This window comes from Peromyscus californicus, unplaced genomic scaffold, assembly GCF_007827085.1.
Source record: "Peromyscus californicus insignis strain IS unplaced genomic scaffold, ASM782708v3 Scaffold_1__1_contigs__length_55948999, whole genome shotgun sequence".
NCBI classification, from domain to species: domain Eukaryota; kingdom Metazoa; phylum Chordata; class Mammalia; order Rodentia; family Cricetidae; genus Peromyscus; species Peromyscus californicus.
The window spans coordinates 50332159-50354124 of record NW_026294492.1 but is presented as its reverse complement, the minus strand read 5'-3'; the positions used below and the strand labels follow the sequence as shown (position 1 = coordinate 50354124).

Here is a 21966-nt window from a genome sequence, read left to right as displayed (position 1 = left end):
GTTCCTTAACCAGAATTTGCTTTACTAGAGACCCCAAATGCTGGAGGGGAGGGTGTGCCTCCCATGCAGTTGGGCCCTGCAGCTCTGGTCTCTCTGGTCATTAGCTACTGCAGATGCCCAGAGCCGAGTGCCCGCCAAGAATGGTCAGAATGGAGCAGACAGGGGCGGAGGGGGCAGGGAGGCGTTGCCCGCCTGGACAGCTTGCAGAAGGCGGGAAAAAAATCAGGCGGGAAAAGAAGCCCTGCGGGTGGGTAGCATGGGGGAGGCACTAGCAGCGCCCTGATGTTACTCAATGCGCTCAGTACGTCTGGGGGTGCTCAGGATATGGGGTGCAGGATGTCTGGAGGAGAGGCACCCCTCAAGTTCCCCTGGGGTATATGGTCAGAGATTTGGGTCATAGATTTAAGAGGTCAAAGTGTGTCCAGCAGAAGGGGAATGGGCATGTACTGAGGTCAGGGGTCTCTCTGCGGGGAGGGGGGGGGATCCCTCCCGGGATTCTTATATGGTTTGCATGCTGGAGGACCTGGGCCTTGGTAAACTGGGCACTGCTGGTAGGGTAGGTCCGTGGCCCGCTGGGCGGAGCTGGGGGTGGGGTAGATCCCTAATCGTGGGGACGCCCCCACTCTCTTTCTCGATTCCCGCCACAGCGCGAGCCAATCAGGAATCAAGAGCCCGCCCCCCTCCACCCATTAGAGTGGCAGAGTCTCGCAGCAGTCTGCACACTTCTAAAAACGCCCTGAGTTTTCGCGGGAAAAAGAAAACCCCTAGCAGCTGGAAGGATCGCGCGCTGCCGAGCTCACTCAGGTCTTCTGCCACTCACGCGGCCCCCTCCTCGGTCACCCAGCACCAGAGCCCTAACCAGGAGCTAGGCACTCCAGGCGAGAGGACAGTGCGGATCGCTGCCGCGGGAGAGGTGAGTGGAAGAGCGGGCTGTGCTCACACAGGGGCACGGCCAGGCACAGCGCAGAACCGTAAAGAATACTTCCCACGGGTGGCCGCGGGGCTTGCTTCAGGGGATCCGAGGTCTTCCCAGTCTTCCACGCTAAACCCCTTTCCTGGCTAGCCGCACAACGTTGACGCCCTGGGTTGGAGGAGGGGGGAACTTTGCAAACTTTCCTGCGCGTGGGATGAGATTTGCAGAGAAACATTGCCCACGCGTGCTTCCGCATCGCGTGTAAGGGGGATCCGATTTGTATCCTCCACGCTGGGTCCCCTTCTCAGGCCCCGGGCACATACACAGTTACACCCCAAAACTTGGCAAAACTTTCCCGCGCGTGGCTCCGGGCATTGCAGAGCCACCGCGCATGCGTGCTTCTCCGTCCGTTGAGGGGCAACCTGAGTGGCGTCCTCTACGATGAACCTGGGTTTTGACCCTCCTGAGTGCCGCTAAGTCCGCGGGAAGCGCGTGGGGTCTGGTGTGTGGGGGGGGTACACGCGGCTCCGCGCCTGCGCGCGGACGCTCCTCGCGATTCAATTGTCGCGCCCGAGTCTGGTTTCGCGCGCCCTGGCTTCTCCGAGTACGTCTCGGCCAATCGCGTGCGAGGAGGGCGGGGCGTGCCACCCGGGCGGAGCCAATCAGCAGCGGGCTCTCCGGGAAGGGCGGAACTTAAACGGCGCGGCTCTGGGGGTCCGACCCTGGCGGCGGCGGAGGGTGTGGGCGTGGGCTCCGGGCCTCGGGGTCTTTAAAGCGTGTTTAAAGCGCCATCCCAAGAGGCTAGGGTCAGTGTCTCGGGGGAAGGTTAGGGAAGCTAGTCGTGCGTGGGGCCCAGGTGAGTTTCTGGCCACGAGCGCGCGCGCGGGGGTGTCCGGGCCCGGACTGCCAGTTGCCATGGCCACGGCCGGGGGTGGGGGCTGCTCCACGCACGCGCGCAGGGGGCACTGGCCCGGAACTCCGGGGGGCGTCCCGAGTGAGGTGTACGTGTGTGTGTGGGGTCCTGCCTTCTGTGTGACCTAGTTCCCCCTCCCGGGACTTAAGAAGTTCCGGTCCGCTTCGGAGTTGGCGAGTTCTCGTTGCTGGGACTTGGACTGTGTGGGATGAATGAATGGGTGAACGAATGAATGAGCAGCTGCGACCACTCAGTCTGACCAGTCCCTTTCTCTCGCCATGGATATTGCTTTTTTTCTTCCTCCTCTTTGAAGACGTGGTGGATTGTCGTGGATCGCCCAGGATGTCTTTGGTCCACGCTCAAGTGTCCCCACTCACTCACTGGTCATTAAAACATTAAGCGCGTGATTTATGCCACCTGGTTCTCTAAGGTGCGGTCTGGCCGAGTACAGGGGCCAGGACGCCAGGAGGTTGATCCTGGGAACTGCTTCTTGCTCAATCAGATGTAAAGAAAGCTACTGGGGTGAGGATCCCCCACTTCCCCACCTGCTGGCCGGCCACAGTGACCCGAGTCTCCCTTTCTCTTTCTCTGTCCCTCCAGCATATTGGCACCATGTGGATCCAGGTCCGAACCATGGATGGGAAGGAGACCCACACTGTGGACTCTCTGTCCAGGTTGACCAAAGTGCAGGAGCTGAGGAAAAAGATTTCGGAGCTGTTTCACGTGGAACCCCAGCTGCAGAGACTCTTTTACAGGGGCAAACAGGTAAGCTGACCAACCACTGCAGCTTTCTGTCCGCCCACTGAGCTTTGTTTCAGGCACCCTGCCTCTCCAAGCCACCAAGCGATAGTAGCCCCCCCCCTTACTCCCCCCCCCCCCTTGTCGGTGACTTCAGATGCTGGGGGGAGGGTGAACAAAGGCAGGCCTCTGCACCGGCTGTGGCTGGCCTCTGCGCTGCAAAGCTTGCTACCTTTTTAATTATCCTTTAAAGTCTTCTAAATCATTTTTTGTAAGGAGAAAGTTTGAAGTGGCCAACAGAGGGCTCAAGGGGGTTGCGGATTAGTTTTTCCAACAGTCTTCACGTGGTGGCAGTGAGGGGACCAGGTTTTCCTTTTGAAATTCACCCTGATCGCCCACAGCTTGCTCCCATGAGACATCAAACCCCCCGAGGATCCACTTTACTCACGATTTAGAAACGTATTCGCTTAGGTGTATGGGGAAAATGGGGCTAGTGGCCCTTATCGGGGGGGGGGGGGGTAGCTACCTTGTTGCACCTCTCTATCCCGTGTCTCCAGCTCTCTGTGGCCTTTAAAATGGCCATCTTTGCAGCCCAGCTGCCCAGGCTTGGGACTTTTTATCACTGGCACCTGGCTGGGCCTTCTTTCTCCTTGCTGTCTTGAGGTGCTGAGAGAGCATGTGGTGGCCTGGGATCTCTGGTGTGGGGTCCGTGCTTGCAAGGGTCCGTTTGGAGCTGGGTGCACTGCACTAGCGGGAAGGGTGCTAAGTAGACCTGAAGTCCCTGCTTCTCGGCCTATACCCACTCTTGTGGTTGGGCAGGGCATTGCTGCCCTCTGGTGTCCGGGTCCGATGGTTCTTTAACTAGCTGTGCCCAGGTGATGGCAGTGTGGCTGTGATCCCCTCACCCCTTTCCCAGTCGTGGGGTGTTCTGGGTGCAGCCGGGTGGGGTGCGGGCACTGTGTCTGATTGCCTGCCATGACGGCTCATTTCATCCCGTACCCGGCTTGCCAGTTCAGCGGTGTCTCTCTCCTGTGAGCTGTAGCTGGTCAAATTTACATCAGTTGGCACGACAGAGACTTTATTGGCCTTACCCACTGCAGAGATTCAATACGGTCCCCTCGGCTTTCCACTGGCTCCTCTGCCTTCTGTCAAGTCACTGGGCTCACTCACTTCTGGGGCCATCTCAGACTGGTGGAAATGCTTGTCCAGGTTCTTGCTGAGCAGTGTTAGGCTTTTATTGAGAGACAGGGTTTCACATAGCCCAGGCTGGCCTTCAACTCCATCCACCTGCCTCTGCCTCCCGAAGGTGCCCAACTGCAGCCTACGTGACTGCCTGACTCCTTTTCCTAGCTCCCTTCAGGCGGCAGCTTTGTCAAGGGGCAGGCGGTGGCTTCCGGTGTTCTGACACAACTTCCCCAGCTGCTGCAGCTCTGGGGACACAGCAGGCCATGGGGAGGGAGCGAGGCTGGGAGGTGGGACAAGCAGAGGGCTGGAGAAAGGCTGCTTTCCTGGTGGTTGACAGACAGCAACAGAAACCATGCAGATAGGCCGTTCTTACTGAAGGTTCTAGAATGGTCATGGTGTGCTGGCTTTTTCCTTGTTTCTTGTGGCCCAGCTGCCTGGGTCCATTGATACTTCAAAGCTGAAAGGAGCAGGCTGGTGTCAGGGAGTTGGTGTGTGCTCGCCCCTCGTCTCTGAGCACGATGGCAGGTATGTGGGAGGGGACTCTGGCCATTGCCCCTGCCAGGGCAAAGTGAGATGTGTCTGGTTGACCCGTTTTTGTTATCTTAAAAACCACCTGTGGAAATAACCTTCAATGTGCCCAGTACATGCAGGCTTTAATGTCACCAAGTCCCTTGCCTGTCTGTTCAGGGACAGCTGACTTTCATGTCCCAAATAACACACGTGGCTGACCAGTTGTCACTGCATGTGGTGATGTGTTCTGGGTTCAGCGGGTCCTGACTTGGTGATGGAGGCACCAGACATCACCCAGGGTCCCCACAGGGCATGCAGGCGTCTCCATTGCCAGGGCTCCCCACTGTTGAGACAGTCTCCAGACATCACCCAGGGTCCCCACTGTTGAGACGGTCTCCAGACATCACCCAGGAGTCCCTTGGGATGCTTCTCTTCCCTCACATCAGCTGGTCTCATGAGTGATTGATGTCAGCCATGCTGAGATTGTTGGTCCAGCACTGGCCTGGCATCACAAACCTGGAGTCCCCAGGACCCTGTAACCCTGCCATGCCAGCACTGGGCCAGTCCACTCTACCTGTGGAGTCCAGGGTCAGTCTGGGCTACCTGAAACCTTGTCCCCTCAAAAAAGAAAAAAAGTGTGGGGAACAGAGTGGCCGGGCCAAGGCCTGCCTCAGGCTGTGGTGATTCAGCATGGCGGTGGCACCAGAGCCATTGCCTTGCAAGAGTGATTTGTAAGGCGCCACCCAGGATCATGTGACGATCAAGTAGGGCAACGCCTTACCCCCTTCTCTGGAGGCACAGAAGACCTTCCAATAGTGTGGACAAAAGCCACCAGACATGTTGGGTAAATAGATGGGCCACAGCTGCAGTTACCCCAGTTATTCAGGAGGCTGAGGCAGGGTCTCAGCTGCCTTGTCTGGAAATGGTGTTGTTGATGTTTTTTAGTTTATTGTGCACGTAGGCGCCTTGTGTGTGTGGGGGTGGAGGTCAGGACAGCACTGAGAGTCGCGCTTCTTCGAGGGCTCTGGGGTCAGACTCACAGCGCAAGTGCTCTTACCTGTTGAACTGTCTCTCTAGCCCTTGTTTACTTTGAAGGGTCCCATGTAGCCCAGGCTGTAGTCAAATCCACAGCGTAGCCAAGGATAACCCGAAGTACTCGTTTTCTCTTGAGATGGGATGTTAGCACCTGGTTTATATAGTGCTGAGGATGGAGCCCAGGGCCTTGGGCACACAGCTGTGCACTTAGCCCTACCCTGGGTTTAATTTTCAGTCTTAGAAATTAGCAGGAGGTATGTGTGACTGAGTGCTGGACTCGGTTATTGTTGAGGTCATTAAGTGGGAGCTGGACCTTTAAGCTCTTACAGTGTCCTTTCCCTTGTGACAGATGGCCCCAAGGTGACCGGAACCTGGACTCACCTGCTGCTTGAGTTTCCTAGCCAGCCACTTTGCAAGTGGGATATGGGTGGGGGGCACTACCCCCTCCCCTAGCCCTAGTCACATGCCAGTGCAAGCTTCTACCTGCCTTCCATGGGGCTCTTCCAGATAGTTCCAGAAGCAGCAGCCAGAAGCTGCCCAACCGGCCTTGTGAGTTAGTTATAGCGAGAACTGCAGGGTGAGTCTGCTCCAAGCCAGTCCCAGCCATATCCTGTCCTGCATGTTGAATGGGGACTGTGACCATGGTGGGGCAGCCTGATGGACTCCTAGACACCAGAACTGGTGGGGTGGCTGGTATGGTCTGGTTACCCACCCTGCTGGCCCTACCTCCTGGCCGTCCCAGTACTGACCCTGGGCCCAGCAACTACCCATTTTGCTTTGTATTTGAAAACTTTTTGGGCATGTGCGTGTGTCTGTGTGTGACATTGTATGTACATGGATGTCAGGTGGCCTTACTTAGCAGTGCTCCTCTTCATGGCTGAGTAGTGTTCTACTGTGTGGATGGCACATAGCAGTGCTTGGCTATCTGTGGAAGGGCTTTGTACACTGTGGACATGGTGAGTGTCTTTTTCCCAGACCCCCGTCCATCTCGGGATCCCCAAGTCTGGCCTGTGGTGCAAAGTCCCTGTGTGTTGGGTGACAGGTATGGTGGAGTGTAGTCCTGGCTTCAATATAAATGTTCAGAGCAGTCATGGACTGCTGACCACATTGTCCCCCAAGCTCTCTATTCCTATAGACTCCAATTCTTGCAGAGTTCATTTCCAGCATGCTACTTCTGAAGAGAGTCCCTTTCCCGTCAAGTCTGATCCCTGTTCCCGCCGGCCGAGTCTGTTCCCGCAGGCTGGGAAAGGCCTGGTCTGTTCCCGCCGCCACCCTGTGTCCCGCGCGGCTGGCCTTTCCCGCAGGCCGAGTCTGTTCCCGCCACCACCCTGTGTCCCGCGCGGCCGGCCGAGTCTGTTCCCGCTGGCCTGGCTGGCCTGTTCCCGCCGGCCGGGTCTGTTCCCGCCGGCCGGGTCTGTTCCCGTTGAGTCTGTTCCCGCCTCCCGCCGCCAAGTCTGTTCCCGCAGTCTTATTCCCGAGGACTTCCACAGAGCTGGTTCGCGAATGCATAGAGTCCTGAAGAGAAGACAGACCTATTCCTAGTGTGTCCCCCTCTTGAATGTAGAGTTAGTGCACTTGGAGTCTCTTGCTGTTCCCACAGTCCTTCTCCACACTAGTGGTCCCAGGCCTGTTGTGGGTTACTATAGTAGGCCACAGGGGCCTGCAAGCCTTTCTCTCACATGCCCTCCCCTTTAGTCTCCAGGGATCTGGAGGCTCTAATTCACTGCAACCCAAGAGCCCCTACTAGTGGATGTGGCTGTCACAAAGGAGGTGCCTTTAGCCTGTAGTGGGGAAGGAGCCCATGATATGACATGAAGGGACTACTATGGGGCCACAGATGACTCCTTGGGCCCCCAGCTCTTGGCCACCTGCTGCTCAGGAGCAGCCTTGGGGAGATTGGAGGAAAGCCTTAAAGGATTCTGGGGACTGTGTTGTGGGTTCTCCCTGGTTGCCCCTGGACACCATGGGACACAGGCTTCAGTCTGTCCCTGTGGGGCCTCCTGGGCCCTACAGTGTGCTGGCCATTGCATGCACCTCAATGCCAGGAGCTCCTCTCCTGGAAACACCACCCAGCAACACATACATTGGCTTAATGGCCCTTCTGTCTGCCTTCCCAGCCTTTGGGAGGTGGAGGAAGAAGGACCAGGCATTTGAGATGAGCTTGGGCTGTGTGAGACCCCACCTGAACCCCTAAACCCCACTTAGTATTAATTCAGCAGGGCTTCCTGGAAGGGAGACCCCTGGACATCCACGGCATGGAGGGTTGTGTCGCTTATGCTCGTGGCCTTCTGTGGGCGCTGACAGTGCTCCGTGTTTGCCTGCCCGGGAGTAGCTGGGAGAGCCTAGGCATGGGACAGGGCTTTGCCTGGCCATGTATTCTCCATCTGCCCCTGCCCCACGCAGGCCTTCGTGGAAGACAGTCTGCTTTGGGTTTCTCCACAGATGGAGGATGGCCACACACTCTTCGATTATGATGTGCGCCTCAACGACACGATCCAGCTGCTGGTGCGCCAGAGTCTGGCACTCCCTCCCAGTACTAAGGAACGGGATTCAGAGCTCTCTGACTCTGACTCGGGCTATGGTGTGGGTCAGAGCGAGTCAGACAAGTCGTCCACGCATGGTGAAGGGGCTGCTGAAGGGGACGACAAGACTGTGTGGGAGGACACGGAACTGGGGCTGTATAAGGTGAGGTTCCCTGGGGCTGTGTAAGGGAGGTGTGACACTGGCTTTCTGGATTTGCCCCCAGCTCAGATTCTGCCCACCCTGACAGTGCCTGGGCCTCCCTGCCCCTCACCACAATGAGAGCCACACGAGGTCTCTTGGGACTCCTTGGTGACCCAGAGCCACTATAGTCAGTACCTGCCATTTTGAACTCTCTCCGGGGAGTTTTGCCAAGATTAAAATGTCTGTGCATTTGACGAACTGGAGGTTGAGCCTCCCTGGGAATCCTAGCCTGTGTGGTTGAGGCTGAACAGCCCCATCACCTTCTGCCCTATGACCACAGCGCTATGAATCCACCTGCTCTTATCTGTGGTTCGTGGAGGCATGACTTCTTACCCAGGATCCTGGTCTGGAGTGTGGAGGCGTGGGATGTGGCTCAGCACCTGGAGCCCTAGGAACACATGTGGTCCTTGCTTATTTGCTGTCAACAAACCTCTAGAGATAATCACAGCCATCAGAGCAAAGTCTCCTGCAGAGGGTCATATTGACCTGAGCCCCCTTCAGAATAATCCAGTCCCATCCACTGTCCACAGTGCTGAGGTTTCCTCCCATGTGGAGCATGGTGGCTCACACCTACCATCTCCACTCTGGAGGCTGAAGCAGCACGCTTGTTTGTGTGAGGCTAACCTGGGCTACGGAGTGAGGCCTGTAGGCATAACTGGGTGCAGACACACTTGCCTGGCATGTATGGCCCTGTGATCTCTGTCTCACAACCCAAATCTTTGACCCTGGTCCTGCCCTGCTGCCGGGTCCCCTGACCCTCGTTGCTTCCTGTAGGTTAATGAGTACGTGGACGTGCGTGACAACACCTTGGGTGCGTGGTTTGAGGCCCAGGTGGTCCAGGTACAGAAGAAAGCCCCATCCCAGGAGGAGCCTTGCAGCTCCAGTGCCAGCGTGACCCCAGATGAGGACATCATGTATCACATCAAATATGATGAGTGAGTGCCATTGTGAGCTTGGTCCTGTCTCTAGTGCTGTCCAGAGCCCCTGTCCTGCACTCCCCAAGTGACTGCTGCCAGGGACAAGGGTGGAGAAGCCACAGAAGGCTACTCTTGGCCCATCCTTGGCACCTTGTTTCCATTTGAGACTAGAGGAAGGGCCCTCTTTCCCTAGGAGCCCAGATGGGAGCTGCCCTGCCTTGATCAGTTTTGTTCAGTCTGTGAGGACATGAGGATCTCTTGAGATGTCCTCGGTCCCAGCCATCTCAGGGTCTCAGGTTTCAGTCCCTGGGGCAGCAGAGCATCTCAGGTCCAGGTTCCACATGGTGACACGGTGGTGATGAGGCCTCAGCAGGCAGTTAAGCCATGTTCATCTGTGTCCTTGGGCCTGGGGAGGCCACAGTGCTTCCTTGTCAGGCCAGCATCCCATAGGTAGAGGAGGCCCCCGCCCGCCCGCAGGCCTTTGCTGAACTGTTTCCCTCTCCTGGTTATGCTGGGTTTCTGGTGTCAGCCCCTGACTAGAGGAAGGGGTGCTGTCATTTCCGTACATGGCTTGGGTGGCTTACTCACCTGCCTGGGGTGGTTCCCTCAGGGCCGTGGATAGTGCAGATCCCAGAAGTATAAACTGACATCTTGTGATTTCCATGTTACAGTTCTGGGATCACTGGTGGCTCTCTGCTTGCTGTTGAGAAAGCTTCATTGAAATAGCTAGTCATTTAGTGTGGAAGTCCTTTGTGAAGATGCTTGCTGAACTGAGTTCTGTGACGGACCTGAAAGGGAATGAATCTGAGGTGGTGTAGCTCAAAGCTGCCTAGAGAGCTCACCTCAAGTGCAGTCTAGTATCTTATTGTATATGCCTCCACACATGGAGGCCGCTCTATACGTGGATGTGGAGAAACATTTACTTTCCCTTCCCGTAGTTTCCCAAAGGTCTGGTCCCCAGACCAGCTGTCCCCAGCTGCCCTGACTTGGCAGTCCTGGGCACATGGGCACCTCACCATGGTGTCTGCTGTTGTCTGTGCCACATGCTTCCTTCTGTCTGTCACTTCTGTCTGAGAACCTAGAGCTGTCTCTACTCCATCAGGCCCACCTCGCTGCAAAAGCCTTACTTCCAGATTGCCATCTCCAGGGTTGCTGGGATGGGGACGAGCCACTTTGGGAGATCACATCTGTCCACCTGTCCCACATACCTGGCCCACCAGCATAGATGGCTAGGGTCACCCAGAATATGATTCCCCATGCTACCACATCTCTGGGCCTGTGAAGGGACACCATGTAGCGGCCTGGGGGATCTGAGGTTGGGCCTTTGCTCGCAGCTACCCAGAGAGCGGAGTGGAAGTCATCAAAGCCAAGGATATCCGTGCTCGTGCCCGCACTGTGATCCCGTGGGAGGACCTGGAGGTCGGCCAGGTGGTAATGGTCAACTACAATGTGGACTACCCCAGGAAACGTGGCTTCTGGTATGACGTTGAGATATGTAGGAAGCGTCAAACCAGGACCGCGCGTGAGCTGTATGGCAACATCATGCTCGTGTGAGTGGCCTGCCTGGACAGGGACCCTGATATCCTCCCTTATCCTCACACTGGGCCATCCCTGGCCTTGTCTGGCTCCGTGGCCCTCAGACTTGGCTTTCTAGAGGCTTCTGTGTGTTTGTCCATGTTGTCCCACACTGGGAAGGTGTGGGACTGAGTGCTTCTAGGAAGCCTGCCAGCCTGACTTAGCCTTGTGGGTGCACGGGGACTTCCAAGGGGCCAAGGGCATTTCCTCATTTAGGGGGCACCAGATCTCACTGTCTGCCCAGGGTCTCTTTAAACTCTTGGCTCAGTGCTGTGTAAACATGAGGCATGAGGCAGCAGCACCTGTTTGTATTGCTAGCAGTGCCGTAGGGACATGGGAATCCCTGGATGTCCAGGGCCAGCTAGCCTGACGTGCAGCCAGAAGTCAAGGATAGACCGCCGAGGGTGCTGACTGTTATGTGGCACAGGAATGCCCATGTTACAGAATACACACATGCACAAACCAATGGGGAAGAACCCACCTGGGGTCAAGCCAGCCTCCTGCTTCACCCAGCCCCACGTTGTTCTAATGTTTTGGAATGTTCTGCAGAAACGATTCTCAGCTCAATGACTGCCGGATCATGTTTGTGGATGAAGTCTTCAAGATTGAACCCCCTAATGAAAGGAGCCCCTTGATTGGGGGCCCCTTGCAGTGTGAGTGCTGGTCGGGCCCCGAGCACACCTGGGTGGGGGTGGCAGACCCAGGTGGCATGGTGGCCCGCTGCAGCCCCTCCTGCCCTCCGGAAAACAGGGAAGAGCGGCCCATCCTGTCAGTACTGCAAGGATGATGAGAACAAACCGTGTCGCAAGTGCGCCTGCCACGTGTGCGGCGGGCGGGAGGCTCCCGAGAAGCAGGTTCTGTGTGACGAGTGTGACATGGCCTTCCACCTGTATTGTCTGCAGCCACAGCTCACCTGCGTCCCCCCTGAGCCTGAATGGTGAGTGGCGGACCTCCGGGGTCACCTGGCACGCCCAGAAGGGAACTCAAGACAGGCCACGAAGTGGCTTTCAGCCTTGCTTCACAGTTCTGCTGTCCTGAGTTCAAACCCAGAACTTGAATCAAAAGCTGAGTGTGGCTGTTTCACGGCCCTGGGAGCCCCGTGCTGGGGAGCAGTGACAGGGAGGTAGCTGGGACCCGCTGGCTGCCAGCTTGGCCGCAGGCTCAGCGAGAGGAAGCTGCAGTGGTGTCAGGGAGGCTGGCTCGTGCCCCTCAGGTCTGCCACTGTGTGCCCTGCCCCACTCGGTGGCTGGGCACTTGGGGAGCTTATGTTCCTGATAGTGGTGTGCAGAGGGGCCTTTTGGCTACCCAACCCTGTGCAGATGGGAAACCGGAGGCTCTAACAGAGAGGAGGGGTGCCATCACATGCCAGTTCCTTCTCCATTACTCAGCATTGGGATTTGCTTGGGTTTTTTGTTGTTGTTGTTGTTTTGTTTTTATTTTCTTGAGACAGGGTCTCACTGTATATAGCCTTAGCTGTCCTGGATCTCGCTCTGTAGACCAGACTGGCCTCAAACTCACAGAGATCCACCTGCCTCTGCCTCGCAAGTGCTGGCACTAAAGGTGTGCACCACCACCACCCAGTCCTTCGTTTGATTTTTTTTTTTAATTTACTGTTAGTTAAATTATATTTGTGTTGTGTGTGCATGTGGGCAGGGTGCCCACAGAAGCCAGAGATGTCACATCCTGCAGGAGCTGGATGACTGAGCCCAGTGATGCTGGTGCTGGGAATGGAACCCCAGTGCTCTGCGGGAGCCACCAGTGCTTGAGACCACTGCACCCATCCCTCCAGCTCTGTTGAGTTTTATGTGTGTGGGTCTCATTCTATCGCCTGGGCCGGCTTTGCCCTGGAGTGGCCTCTGCTCTCTTCATTCTGCCTTGCTGGGAATACAGGCTTGAGTGAGTCTGCCTGGCTGTGAAGTTTTTACTTACAAATTCAAGTGGTAGGGGCTAGGGCTTTAGCTCTGTGTAGTTCTTTTTTTCTTTTTCAAGACAAGGTCTCTGTTGTAGCCCTGGCTGTCCTGGAACTTGGGTGTAGACCTGGAACTCAGAGATCTGCCTGCCTCTGCTTCCCTGGGAAAGGTGTGCGCCACCATGGTTTCCTATGGGGTTCTTTTCTTTTTCGGTTTCTCGAGACAGAGTTTCTCTGTGTAGTTTTGGTGCCTGTCCTGGAACTTACTCTGTAGCCCAGGCTGGCCTCGAACTCAGAGATCTGCCTGCTTCTGCCTCCCGAGTGCTGGGATTAAAGGCATGCTCCACCATGCCTGGCTCTATGGGGTTCTTAAAATAATTTTTGTGTTACTTTTGTTTAAGTGTGTGTGGAGATCAGGAAACAACTCTGGGAGTCAGTTCTCTCCACCATGTAGGTCCGGGGGAATTGAACTTAAGTCCTGAGACTTGGTGGCAAGCCTCTACCCACTGATAATTTCACTGGCCTTCTGCAGGCAGAGAGTTCTTAGCAGAAGGCTGAGGAAACCCATGTCCTGTAGAACATTTGTAGGGATTCTGTAGGGATGGTTCAGCCTAGAGTTTAACTGTGTGCCCATGGATAATGGAGCGTGTCTACACCTGCCAGGGAACCCAAGTTTATGATTTGACTTTGGTTCTGAGCTACTATGTGGACTGTGTGTCCCCTGTCTCTGGCCTGTGTGGTGTCTGGGGAAAGGACACCATCTGTCTGGCACTTGGGCATCAGGCCATATGCAGGTGACATTCTTGTTGTTCCAGGTACTGCCCCAGCTGCCGGACTGACTCCAGCGAGGTGGTGCAAGCCGGTGAGAAGCTGAAGCAGAGCAAGAAGAAGGCGAAGATGGCATCGGCCACCTCATCCTCCCGGCGAGACTGGGGCAAGGTGAGGCACACACACATCTTGTCTCGTTCCTGTACCTGTTCCCCACTCCTGGTGCTCACACAGCTCTTTCTACGTGGCAGGGCATGGCGTGTGTGGGCCGCACCAAAGAATGTACCATTGTGCCCGCTAACCACTTTGGGCCCATCCCCGGCGTCCCTGTGGGCACCATGTGGCGCTTCAGAGTCCAGGTATCTGCTGATCCCACTGGGTTCCAAATAACTTCTCTGTTGAGTTTGTGTCTAAATATGGTTGGGGGCAGGAAATGCTGCTGAGTGGGGTTCCTGAGGATGCCTGCTTGGGAGAGGGTGCCAGGTTGGGGCATGACCCTTTCCCCATGTCACGGCCAGCTCTGTTATGGTAGCTGGACTCAGCCATTGGGCCAGTGTGCTCTTGTCAGGGACGGTCATCCTGGGTTTACCAGGACACTGAATGCGGCTTTTGGCGGTGTTTACAGGTCAGTGAGTCCGGTGTGCACCGGCCGCATGTGGCAGGCATCCATGGCCGGAGCAGTCAAGGTGCCTACTCTTTGGTGCTGGCTGGCGGCTACGAGGATGATGTGGTGAGCACTGCTCCTCTCTCACCACTGCTTGGCTCCCCCCCTCCCCCGCCTCAGCTGCCTCTCACACTGGCTTTCACATGCCATCCACCATGATTGATCATCAGGGGTCACGCCCAGCTCTGAGTGACCGGTGACAGTTCTGTATCATTCTGTCCGGTCTCTGCACTGGGCCCGCCCTCAGTGCTGGCCAGAGTTGCCAGGCCATGCTGTCAGCGTGTTCTAGTCACTCAGGAGCAGCAACACTCGTGGTTCATTTCTGTTGGGGAAAGAGATGTCATGAGGTGTTACCTGTAAGCACAAAATAAGTCTTTCGATTTTATAAGGAGAGAAAAATAAACTGAGGATGCCGCAGCTGAGTGTGGTGAGGGCGACAGGAGCCAGGCTGCTTCTCAGTCAGGGTTGCCGTGTGGGATGTGATGACCGCTTAATTAGAAGGGAAGGTGGGAAATTACAGGGTGGGTTGAACGTTCTGCACCCATGGGTGCAGGGGGCGGTCCGACCCTCCCCTCTTGGCAAGTTCAGCAGTCTGAGGCCTCGTCAGGTGCCCCGTCTCTACCATCCACCTCTAGAACTTTGCATCTCCCCCTGTTGAGTCTCTGCCCTCTCACCCTTCCCTGGCCCGCACTGTCCTCCCTCCTGTCTGGGTCTGACAACTCCGGGGTCCCAGGGCATTGGGCCTGTGCTGTCTGTTCCTGTGTCTGCTCATGTCACTGCTCATGTGCCTTCAAGGTCCCTCCATGTTGGAACAGGACCCAGTGGCATTTCAAAGAGCTGTGCTTGGTCTCTCTGTCACCGCCACACGGTGGCCCATTGTGTACCACTGCCCTCACTCTTCCCTCTTGCCACAACCTCACTGCCTCCTCTGGGTCTACACCTCTCGTCCTCATTGAGTTGGGCAAGGCTCGCCCCCTGTGCCGAGGGCTCATGCAGCCCTTCTTCCCTGTTGCAGGACAATGGCAATTTCTTCACGTACACGGGGAGTGGCGGCCGAGACCTCTCTGGCAACAAGCGCACTGCAGGACAGTCCTCTGACCAGAAGCTTACCAACACCAACAGGTGTGTGGAAGCTTGGCGCTCTGCCAAGGGTGCTGGCCCCACATGGCAGCAGGTGATGGGGACACAGGTTCTTCTGTTTACCTCATGATGGTTCTCTGTCCTGTTTACAGTCCCAACCAGGGGTATCATTTCTATCTCAGTCTGGAGGTGGCGTGCTGGTCAGGGTCCTCTGTATTCTCTTCTGCTGCAGCCAGGGTGCCTCAGATCTTTCAGCTTATTGAGAGGGGAAAGGTTTGTTATTGTAACAAATCCTGAAAACTGTGAGCCTATAGGGAAGGATTCTGTTGCAGTAATAAATCCCTAGTTTATAGACAGGATAGTTTTTGTTACTGTAACAAGTCCTGAGGTAGGATTTCCCCTGGCTGCACACCTGGGTTGTCCTTGGTTGAGCTGTTGTCTTGAGGTCTCCCACTAGGGGGCAACACATGGTGGACGTGTGTGGCACGTGGGCCAGGCATGAGAATGAAGAAGACACACTGGAGTCTTTAAGGGCCCCGCCCCTTAAAAACTCCATTCCCTGTAGCTCTACCCTGGGGAACCAGATATCAACACAGGGACTTCTGGGGGACATTTAAAGAATTGTTTGATGTGTATAAGTGAGTATACACTTGCCTGCAAGTCTACATTACTTGGGTGCAGTGTCCACAGAGGCCAGGAGAGGGCATTGGATCCCCTGGGTCTGGAGTTACACCTCCATGTAGGTGCTACGAATTGAACTGGGTCCTCTGTGAGACCAGCTAGTTCTCTAACCACTGAGAAACCTCTACAGGTCCTTTTGGGGACACTTAGATCAGACAATAGCCTCTGGCAGCTTCTGGCCTATGCCAGTGATCTTGTCCTGGTGTCCTGTTGGTGATGAGGTCCGCGTATCTATGGATGCTAGGGTGTGCCTCTCTGGGAGGACATGTTAGAACTTCCCTCATGTGTGTCCTGTCTCCCCAAAGGGCTCTGGCGCTAAACTGTGATGCCCAAATCAGTGAGAGCGGATCGGAGGCCAAGGACTGGCGCAAGGGGAAGCCAGTGCGTGTGGTCCGCAACATGAAGGGTGGGAAATACAGCAAGTACGCACCTGCAGAGGGCAACCGATACGACGGCATCTACAAGGTAAGCTGTGGGCGCCTGTCCTCACGCCCGTGCCCCGAAATTCCTGAGCCACACTGCACCAGCCATGCTGTCCTCTCCACAGGTGGTGAAGTACTGGCCAGAGAAGGGTAAATCTGGCTTCCTTGTGTGGCGCTACCTCCTGCGACGGGATGACACGGAGCCTGAACCCTGGACCAAGGAGGGCAAGGACCGCATTCGGCAGCTGGGGCTCACTATGCAGGTGTGTGGCCTGGAGGTCAAGGGCTCTAGTCTACCCCTCTGAGGCTGTCTTCTTTGGAGCTTGTTGCCCATCATGGTGGGAACTGGGAGTGGAGACACCTGTTCTGTTTTCAGGTCCCAGGCTTCCCAGGGTCTTTGTCTCCTCCAAACCAACTGCCAGAATCAGAAACAGTGGTCCAGGTCCTCAGAAGGCTGAGGTCAGCCTGGCCGTAGCAAGACTCTCTCAACAAGATGAAAATAGGTCTAGGCCAGCAGCTCAGTGGGTAGCGCGTTCTCCTGTGCCAAGTCTGCATTCTGTCTCCAGCACCACATAAACCTTGCAGGATCAAGGCCAGCCTGGCCTACATCAAGAAACTCAAATATGGGGCGGGAGAGCTGGCTCAGTAGTTAATAGCGCTGGCTGTCTTTGCAGAGAAGCAGTTTGACTCCCAGCACCCACGTGGTGGCTCACGGCATGTGTAACTGAGGCCCGGGGCTGGTCCCCTCTGCAGGCACTGCACACACCATACACTGAAAAATCCAAACCTTGAGGTTACGGGTAGGTGTGGGCACACAGGTGACACATCTGGCCAGCCACACCTGTCGCTGATGTTGCTTCTGCCCCTCCGAACTCTGACCTATGACCCCTCCAGCATCAGCAGAAGGAAGCTACCAGAACTGATAGAAAACAGGCAGTGGGGGTGGGCAGGTAAGGATGTCAAGTCCCTAGCAGCCACCGTACCTCTTTGCAGCTAGAACATTTCATAAGCCACATGGTGGCCGCTCCCCCTGGGGTTCTAGTCATGTTTCCATCGTGTTGGGAACTATTCAAGGAATCTTAGTACCCATGGGACATGATGGCGCCTGTCCCCAGGTGTGGGGGCTGCATTGAGTGTGTATAGCAGGGTGTGCAGAAGTCTGCCTGCCTGCCTGTGTGCACATGCGGGGTAAGAGGCTAGGCAGGGTCAGGGGTAGGGCTGGTAAATTTAGTTTTTCTTTCTGGTTTTTGAAGATCTCATTCTGTAACCCAGCTGGCCTGTATCTCATAACATCTGCCTCAGTCTCCTGGATGCTCAGGAACCACACCTGGCTTCATGTAGCCCAGGCTAGCTTTGAAGTTGCTACGACCTTTGAACTCCTGACATTCTTGACCTCTAGTGCGGATGACATGAGTGCCGTCACCCCTGACTTTAGTTTTCCATAGGGATCTCCCTCACATAACCCAGGCTGGTTACAGGACTCTCCCTTCCTGACTCCCGAGTGCTAGGATCCCTCCATTGCCACACCTGGCCCTCATGCTTATCCAGCAATACTTTCCGGTGCCCAAGAGCTCGCCGGATGATGGCACTCTGCCTCTGTAGGGTGGGCTGAGTCCTGACTCTTGCCCACCATCCCTCACCCTTCAGTACCCCGAAGGCTACTTGGAGGCCTTGGCTAACAAGGAGAAGAGTAAGAAGCGCCCACCCAAGGCCTTGGAACAAAAACCCACATCCTCCAAGACAGGCTCGTGCAAGCGGAAGACCACAGGTGGGTGCCCGTCCGTCCGTCCGTCCGTCCCGACTTCCTATGTGTCCTGATGACTTCCTGTCCATCCCATATGCCTAATGTTCTCATTAGCACTGCTGTACTCCTCACAGGTCTTGTTCTGTTCACCCCCCTCCCCCCAGGCCCGGCCACTAACACGCGTGTATCCAAGAAGAGCAAACTGGAGCCTTACACACTCCCGGTGCAGCAGGCCACCCTCATCAAGGAGGACAAGAGCAACGCCAAGCTGTGGGACGACGTGCTGAGTTCCCTTCAGGATGGGCCGGTGAGCCGCAGGGCCCCATCCCTCTGAGGGCAAGCTGGGTCAGGGTCTGTGTTCTGGCCTGCTGCAGCACGCCAGGGTGGCCTCACATAGCCCATCCCTGTGGGTGTGCAGCTGTCCCTGGAACTCTCCATGTCCCCACACTAAAGCTCTGTCACCTTTTAGCGTTAATTGGCTTCTGGCACCCACCATTCCTCTCCTCTGTGACTCTGCTGACTTCAGGGACCTTCTGGGAGTGGGACCTGGCGGCTTTGCCTTTTTGTGACTGCCCACGTCACTGAGGCTCATCTATGTTGGACACAGTGGCTGTCAGAACACCTTTCCTTTTCTGCTTGAGTGATTTTCCTCTGTGGGTAGACTGCCTTCTCCAGTGGCTGTCCATCCGTTGGGGTCCCGTGGGCTGTTGCGCCACTGAGACCTGGGTGTGAGCTGTCCCTCAGCCCCTGCTGTGCTTGGCTTCAGTGTGTCCCAGGAGTGGGAGTGTGTGTTGATGAGGGCTTCGCTGCCATCAGCGAGGCTGGGACAATGTGGGGCCTTGCCAGGATGGCTGCTGTCCTGCTGAGGCCAGCTTCTCTGGCTCATTCAGGGTCCAGCAGGATGAAGCTTCTACTCCTTATGGACCGTGAGTCCCAGTCAGTCAGTCCAGAGCTTGCTGTACCTTCAGGGCTGAAATCCGCTGAGGCTCTGATCAGGTCACCTGCACAGGGCCACCACCCTGTGTTGTCAGATGGCTTCTCCTGCCTTATACTGCAGCGTCTTCAGTCTTTGTCAGGCTCAGATGCGGGGCGGGGTTGGCTTCTGACTTGTGCCTGGGTGAGGATGATGGAAGTTGCCCTCCCCCCCACACCCACTCTGCAGTATCAGGTCTTCCTGAGCAAGGTGAAGGAGGCTTTCCAGTGTATCTGCTGCCAGGAGCTGGTGTTCCGGCCCGTCACCACTGTGTGTCAGCACAATGTCTGCAAGGTGAGGAGGCGGTGGGAGGCTTGGGAAGATGGCCTGAACCCACTGCCTGCACTCTTGGGGTGTCATGACTGTTCCTCAGCCTTGTCCTTTATAGAGACCCCAGGCTCCCATACACTCACCCCATCTCGGACATCACCAGGGACTAGAGGAGGGAGCTGAGTCCTGAGTGGGTGCCTGAGAGTCAGGAGGGAGCTCTGAGTGCTGTCCTCTTCACCCTGCTCATGTCTCGTGCAGGACTGCCTGGACAGGTCCTTCCGGGCCGAGGTGTTCAGCTGCCCAGCCTGTCGCTGTGACCTGGACCACAGTTCCCCAACCCGGGTGAATCAGCCTTTGCAGACCATTCTCAACCAGCTCTTCCCTGGCTATGGCAGCGGCCGGTGATGTTGAGAACCAGGCGGAGGCCTCTTGGCCCTGCTCCGAGTTTGTAGTGGGCTTAGCTTGAAGGTGTTGTCCTTCCATGTCTGCCCCTGGCGACCCGTCTGCCTTGGTCGCCAGTTAACCAGGCATCTGCAAGAATCCCGTGTTCTGGCTACCAGTTGGACATCTTGTTTTCCATTTCTTTTTTTTCTTCTTTTCTTTTCTCTCTCTCTCTCTCTTTTTTTTTTCTTTTAAATACAAAGCCTGCAATTCTCCAAGAGAAGGGAAAAAAAGAAACCTGCCTTTTTCTTTTTTGAAGAAGGATTTAGAAACTGTTCAGCCCCGTACCAGACCTCAATGTCATGTCAGTGTCAGGAGTTCTCATCCCGAAACCAGCTGCCTAGAACAGTCCTGCAACCATCTTTGAAGAGATCAGGCATATATTTTCCTGGCAGCTGGCAGGGTGCTTTGTTCTGGGGTTGGCCCCAGCAGCTGTCCTTCAGGTCTTCGCAGGAGACCTGGAGGCGGGGCCTGGGCCAGCCTCAACCCTGGCCTGGCCATCCTCATGGGTGCCTCTGGGGCCATCCTCACGGGTGCCTGTGGGGCGTAGCTGACACTACCTCTGCGGGACTCGACTGTGGCCTCAGGCCAGGGCATCAGCTGGAGCGAAACTGACCACGTGCCTTTGGCTCATTGCCCCTTCCACTGTCCTCGGCACTGAACTGTCGGATGCCCACCTCGGGAGCCTGGTCACTGGGGTGCTTACTGGCTGGGTGTCGCGGAGGTTTGAGGTGCAGTGACCAGTTTTCACCTGGTTTTTAACTCAGCAATGAGAATTATGAGGGTTTCTGTATTGTATTTTTTTTAAACAGGATGAATGGTTTCCTCAATGAATTTTTCTTGTAGTTACAGCCTGTACTGAGGAAGACTGTGACTGTGTGTTTTGTTTTTGTTGGTTGGTTTTTGTTTTCTTTTGTTACTTGTAACTTTACCAAAGTGAGCAGGCCATACCTCAGTAGAACCTGGAAACTGAACACGTAACCGCAGGCAGACTGGACAGCACTGTTTTAAGGGTCACGTTTTGTGGTGTTTTTTTTTTAGATTGTTAACATATTGGGGAAGAAAATGAAATTCCATGTGTCCATGTGGATATTTTCTAAAGTTCAATATTTTGTTCAGATTTTAGATCTCAGAATAAATTTTTTTTTTCTGCAGATATATTTGAATATTTGTGTTTGCTTGTTTTCAAACTGCTTTTGGTGCTGTCATGAAAACAAGTTGAGGCTGATGAGACAATGGGCATAAGGGCACTCTGATGTCCAGGGCCACAGCTCGGTTGTGCAAATAAAGTTTTATATAGACAGCTATTCCCTCATACATGCTGGTCTTGCTGCAGTCAGCACCATCCAGTAGGTCAGACAAACTCCACAGTTCTGAGAGCGGAGAACAGTACCATCTAGCCTTTGACTAACAGTTTGCTGGCCTCTGTTCTGGAAGATTCTACCGTTGTATAGATGGTACTACAGGTTTCTAGAAAACTGGATGTTGAAGATGTGTAGGGAAAAGGCAGTGCTAACTTGTGAGGCCAGAGCCCCTGGCCCATGGTGGGGGTTAGGAGGGCGGCTGTGGTTTCTGGTGTGGCTGGCGTGCTTGCATTTGGCACAGGCGCTGCAGGCGGCAGAAGGGTCTGGGCTCCTGTGGAGTGGTGGATGGGGGAGCACATTGGAGGCATGTCGGCCACCCACAGCACATTAGGTTGCTCAGAATGGTCTAGGGGCTGGGGGCGGGACGGGGCGCTCAGAATGATCTAGGGGCCGGGGGCGGGCCGGGGCGCTTCAGGATGAGTCTTGCTTTTAAAAAAATTTACACTTATGGGGTTGGAGAGTTCAGAGCACTCGGGTTTGATTCTCAGCACCCACATAGTGATGCAACAACCTGCCTGTAACTCCAGTTTTGGGGTGTTGATGCCCTCTCTGGCCTCTGCAGGTATTGCACACAAAAATGTGCAGGCAGAACACTCAGACACGAGTCTAAAACAATGTTAGAACGTGTGAGTCAGACACTTTTGGAAGTCCGTTTTCACTGTGTGGAACCTGGGGATGGAACTTGGGTATTCAGGCTTGACCGAAAGTTCCTTTATATACACATGGTGCCGTCTCACCAACAACTAGGTTATTGTTAAGAAACATGTCATGGCTGGGTGTGGTGCAGTATGCCTGTTAGCCTGTATTTGGGTGGCCCAGACAGCAAGAGCTTGACTTCAAGACTAGCCTAGGCCACATAGCAACACCCTGTCTCAAAATCAAAATGCGCAGGGCATGGTAATGCAGGCAGACCTGTGAGTTCAAGGCCAGCCTGGTCAACAGAACAAGTTCCAGGACAGCCAGGGCTATACAGAGAAACCTTGTCTTGGAAAAACAAAAGCCAAAACACAATGGTTCCATCAAAGGCTGACCTGGAACTCAGTTCTGCCTGCCTCTACCTCCCCAGTGCTACAACTGAGGGCATGGGCCACCATGTAAAAAAAAATTTTTTTTTTTTTTTGGAGACGGGGTTTTTCTCAG

General features: G+C 55.3%; 1 protein-coding gene across 3 annotated transcripts; it reads left to right on the top strand.

Moving 5' to 3' along the window:
* Nucleotides 1–743: 743 nt before the first annotated feature.
* Uhrf1 (ubiquitin like with PHD and ring finger domains 1) lies at nt 744–20616 on the top strand. 3 transcript variants are annotated; one of them, XM_052746877.1, is made up of 17 exons: nt 744–913; nt 2427–2591; nt 7737–7979; nt 8793–8953; nt 10270–10485; nt 11060–11163; nt 11261–11447; nt 13235–13358; nt 13439–13546; nt 13813–13917; nt 14867–14973; nt 15918–16077; nt 16160–16297; nt 17682–17802; nt 17943–18085; nt 18941–19045; nt 19280–20616. In XM_052746877.1, the coding sequence occupies exons 2-17, from the start codon at nt 2439–2441 to the stop codon at nt 19424–19426; spliced, it is 2322 nt and encodes a 773-aa protein (XP_052602837.1). In that variant the 5' UTR covers nt 744–913; nt 2427–2438; the 3' UTR covers nt 19427–20616. The 3 variants fall into 3 exon arrangements, with proteins under 3 accessions (XP_052602837.1, XP_052602836.1, XP_052602835.1); XM_052746876.1 differs by having other exon boundaries at nt 745–913; nt 11237–11447; XM_052746875.1 differs by lacking the exon at nt 744–913 and adding an exon at nt 1646–1769 and having other exon boundaries at nt 11237–11447.
* The last annotated feature ends 1350 nt before the right edge of the window (nt 20617–21966 follow it).

Coding starts and splice junctions, on each gene's coding strand:
- Uhrf1 (XM_052746876.1), top strand. CDS start 2,439: ATGTGGATCCAGGTCCGAACCATGGATGGGAAGGAGACCCACACTGTG. Junction 13,359..13,438: donor CCCGGCGAGACTGGGGCAAG/GTGAGGCACACA, acceptor TCTACGTGGCAG/GGCATGGCGTGTGTGGGCCG. Junction 17,803..17,942: donor GTGCAAGCGGAAGACCACAG/GTGGGTGCCCGT, acceptor CCCTCCCCCCAG/GCCCGGCCACTAACACGCGT.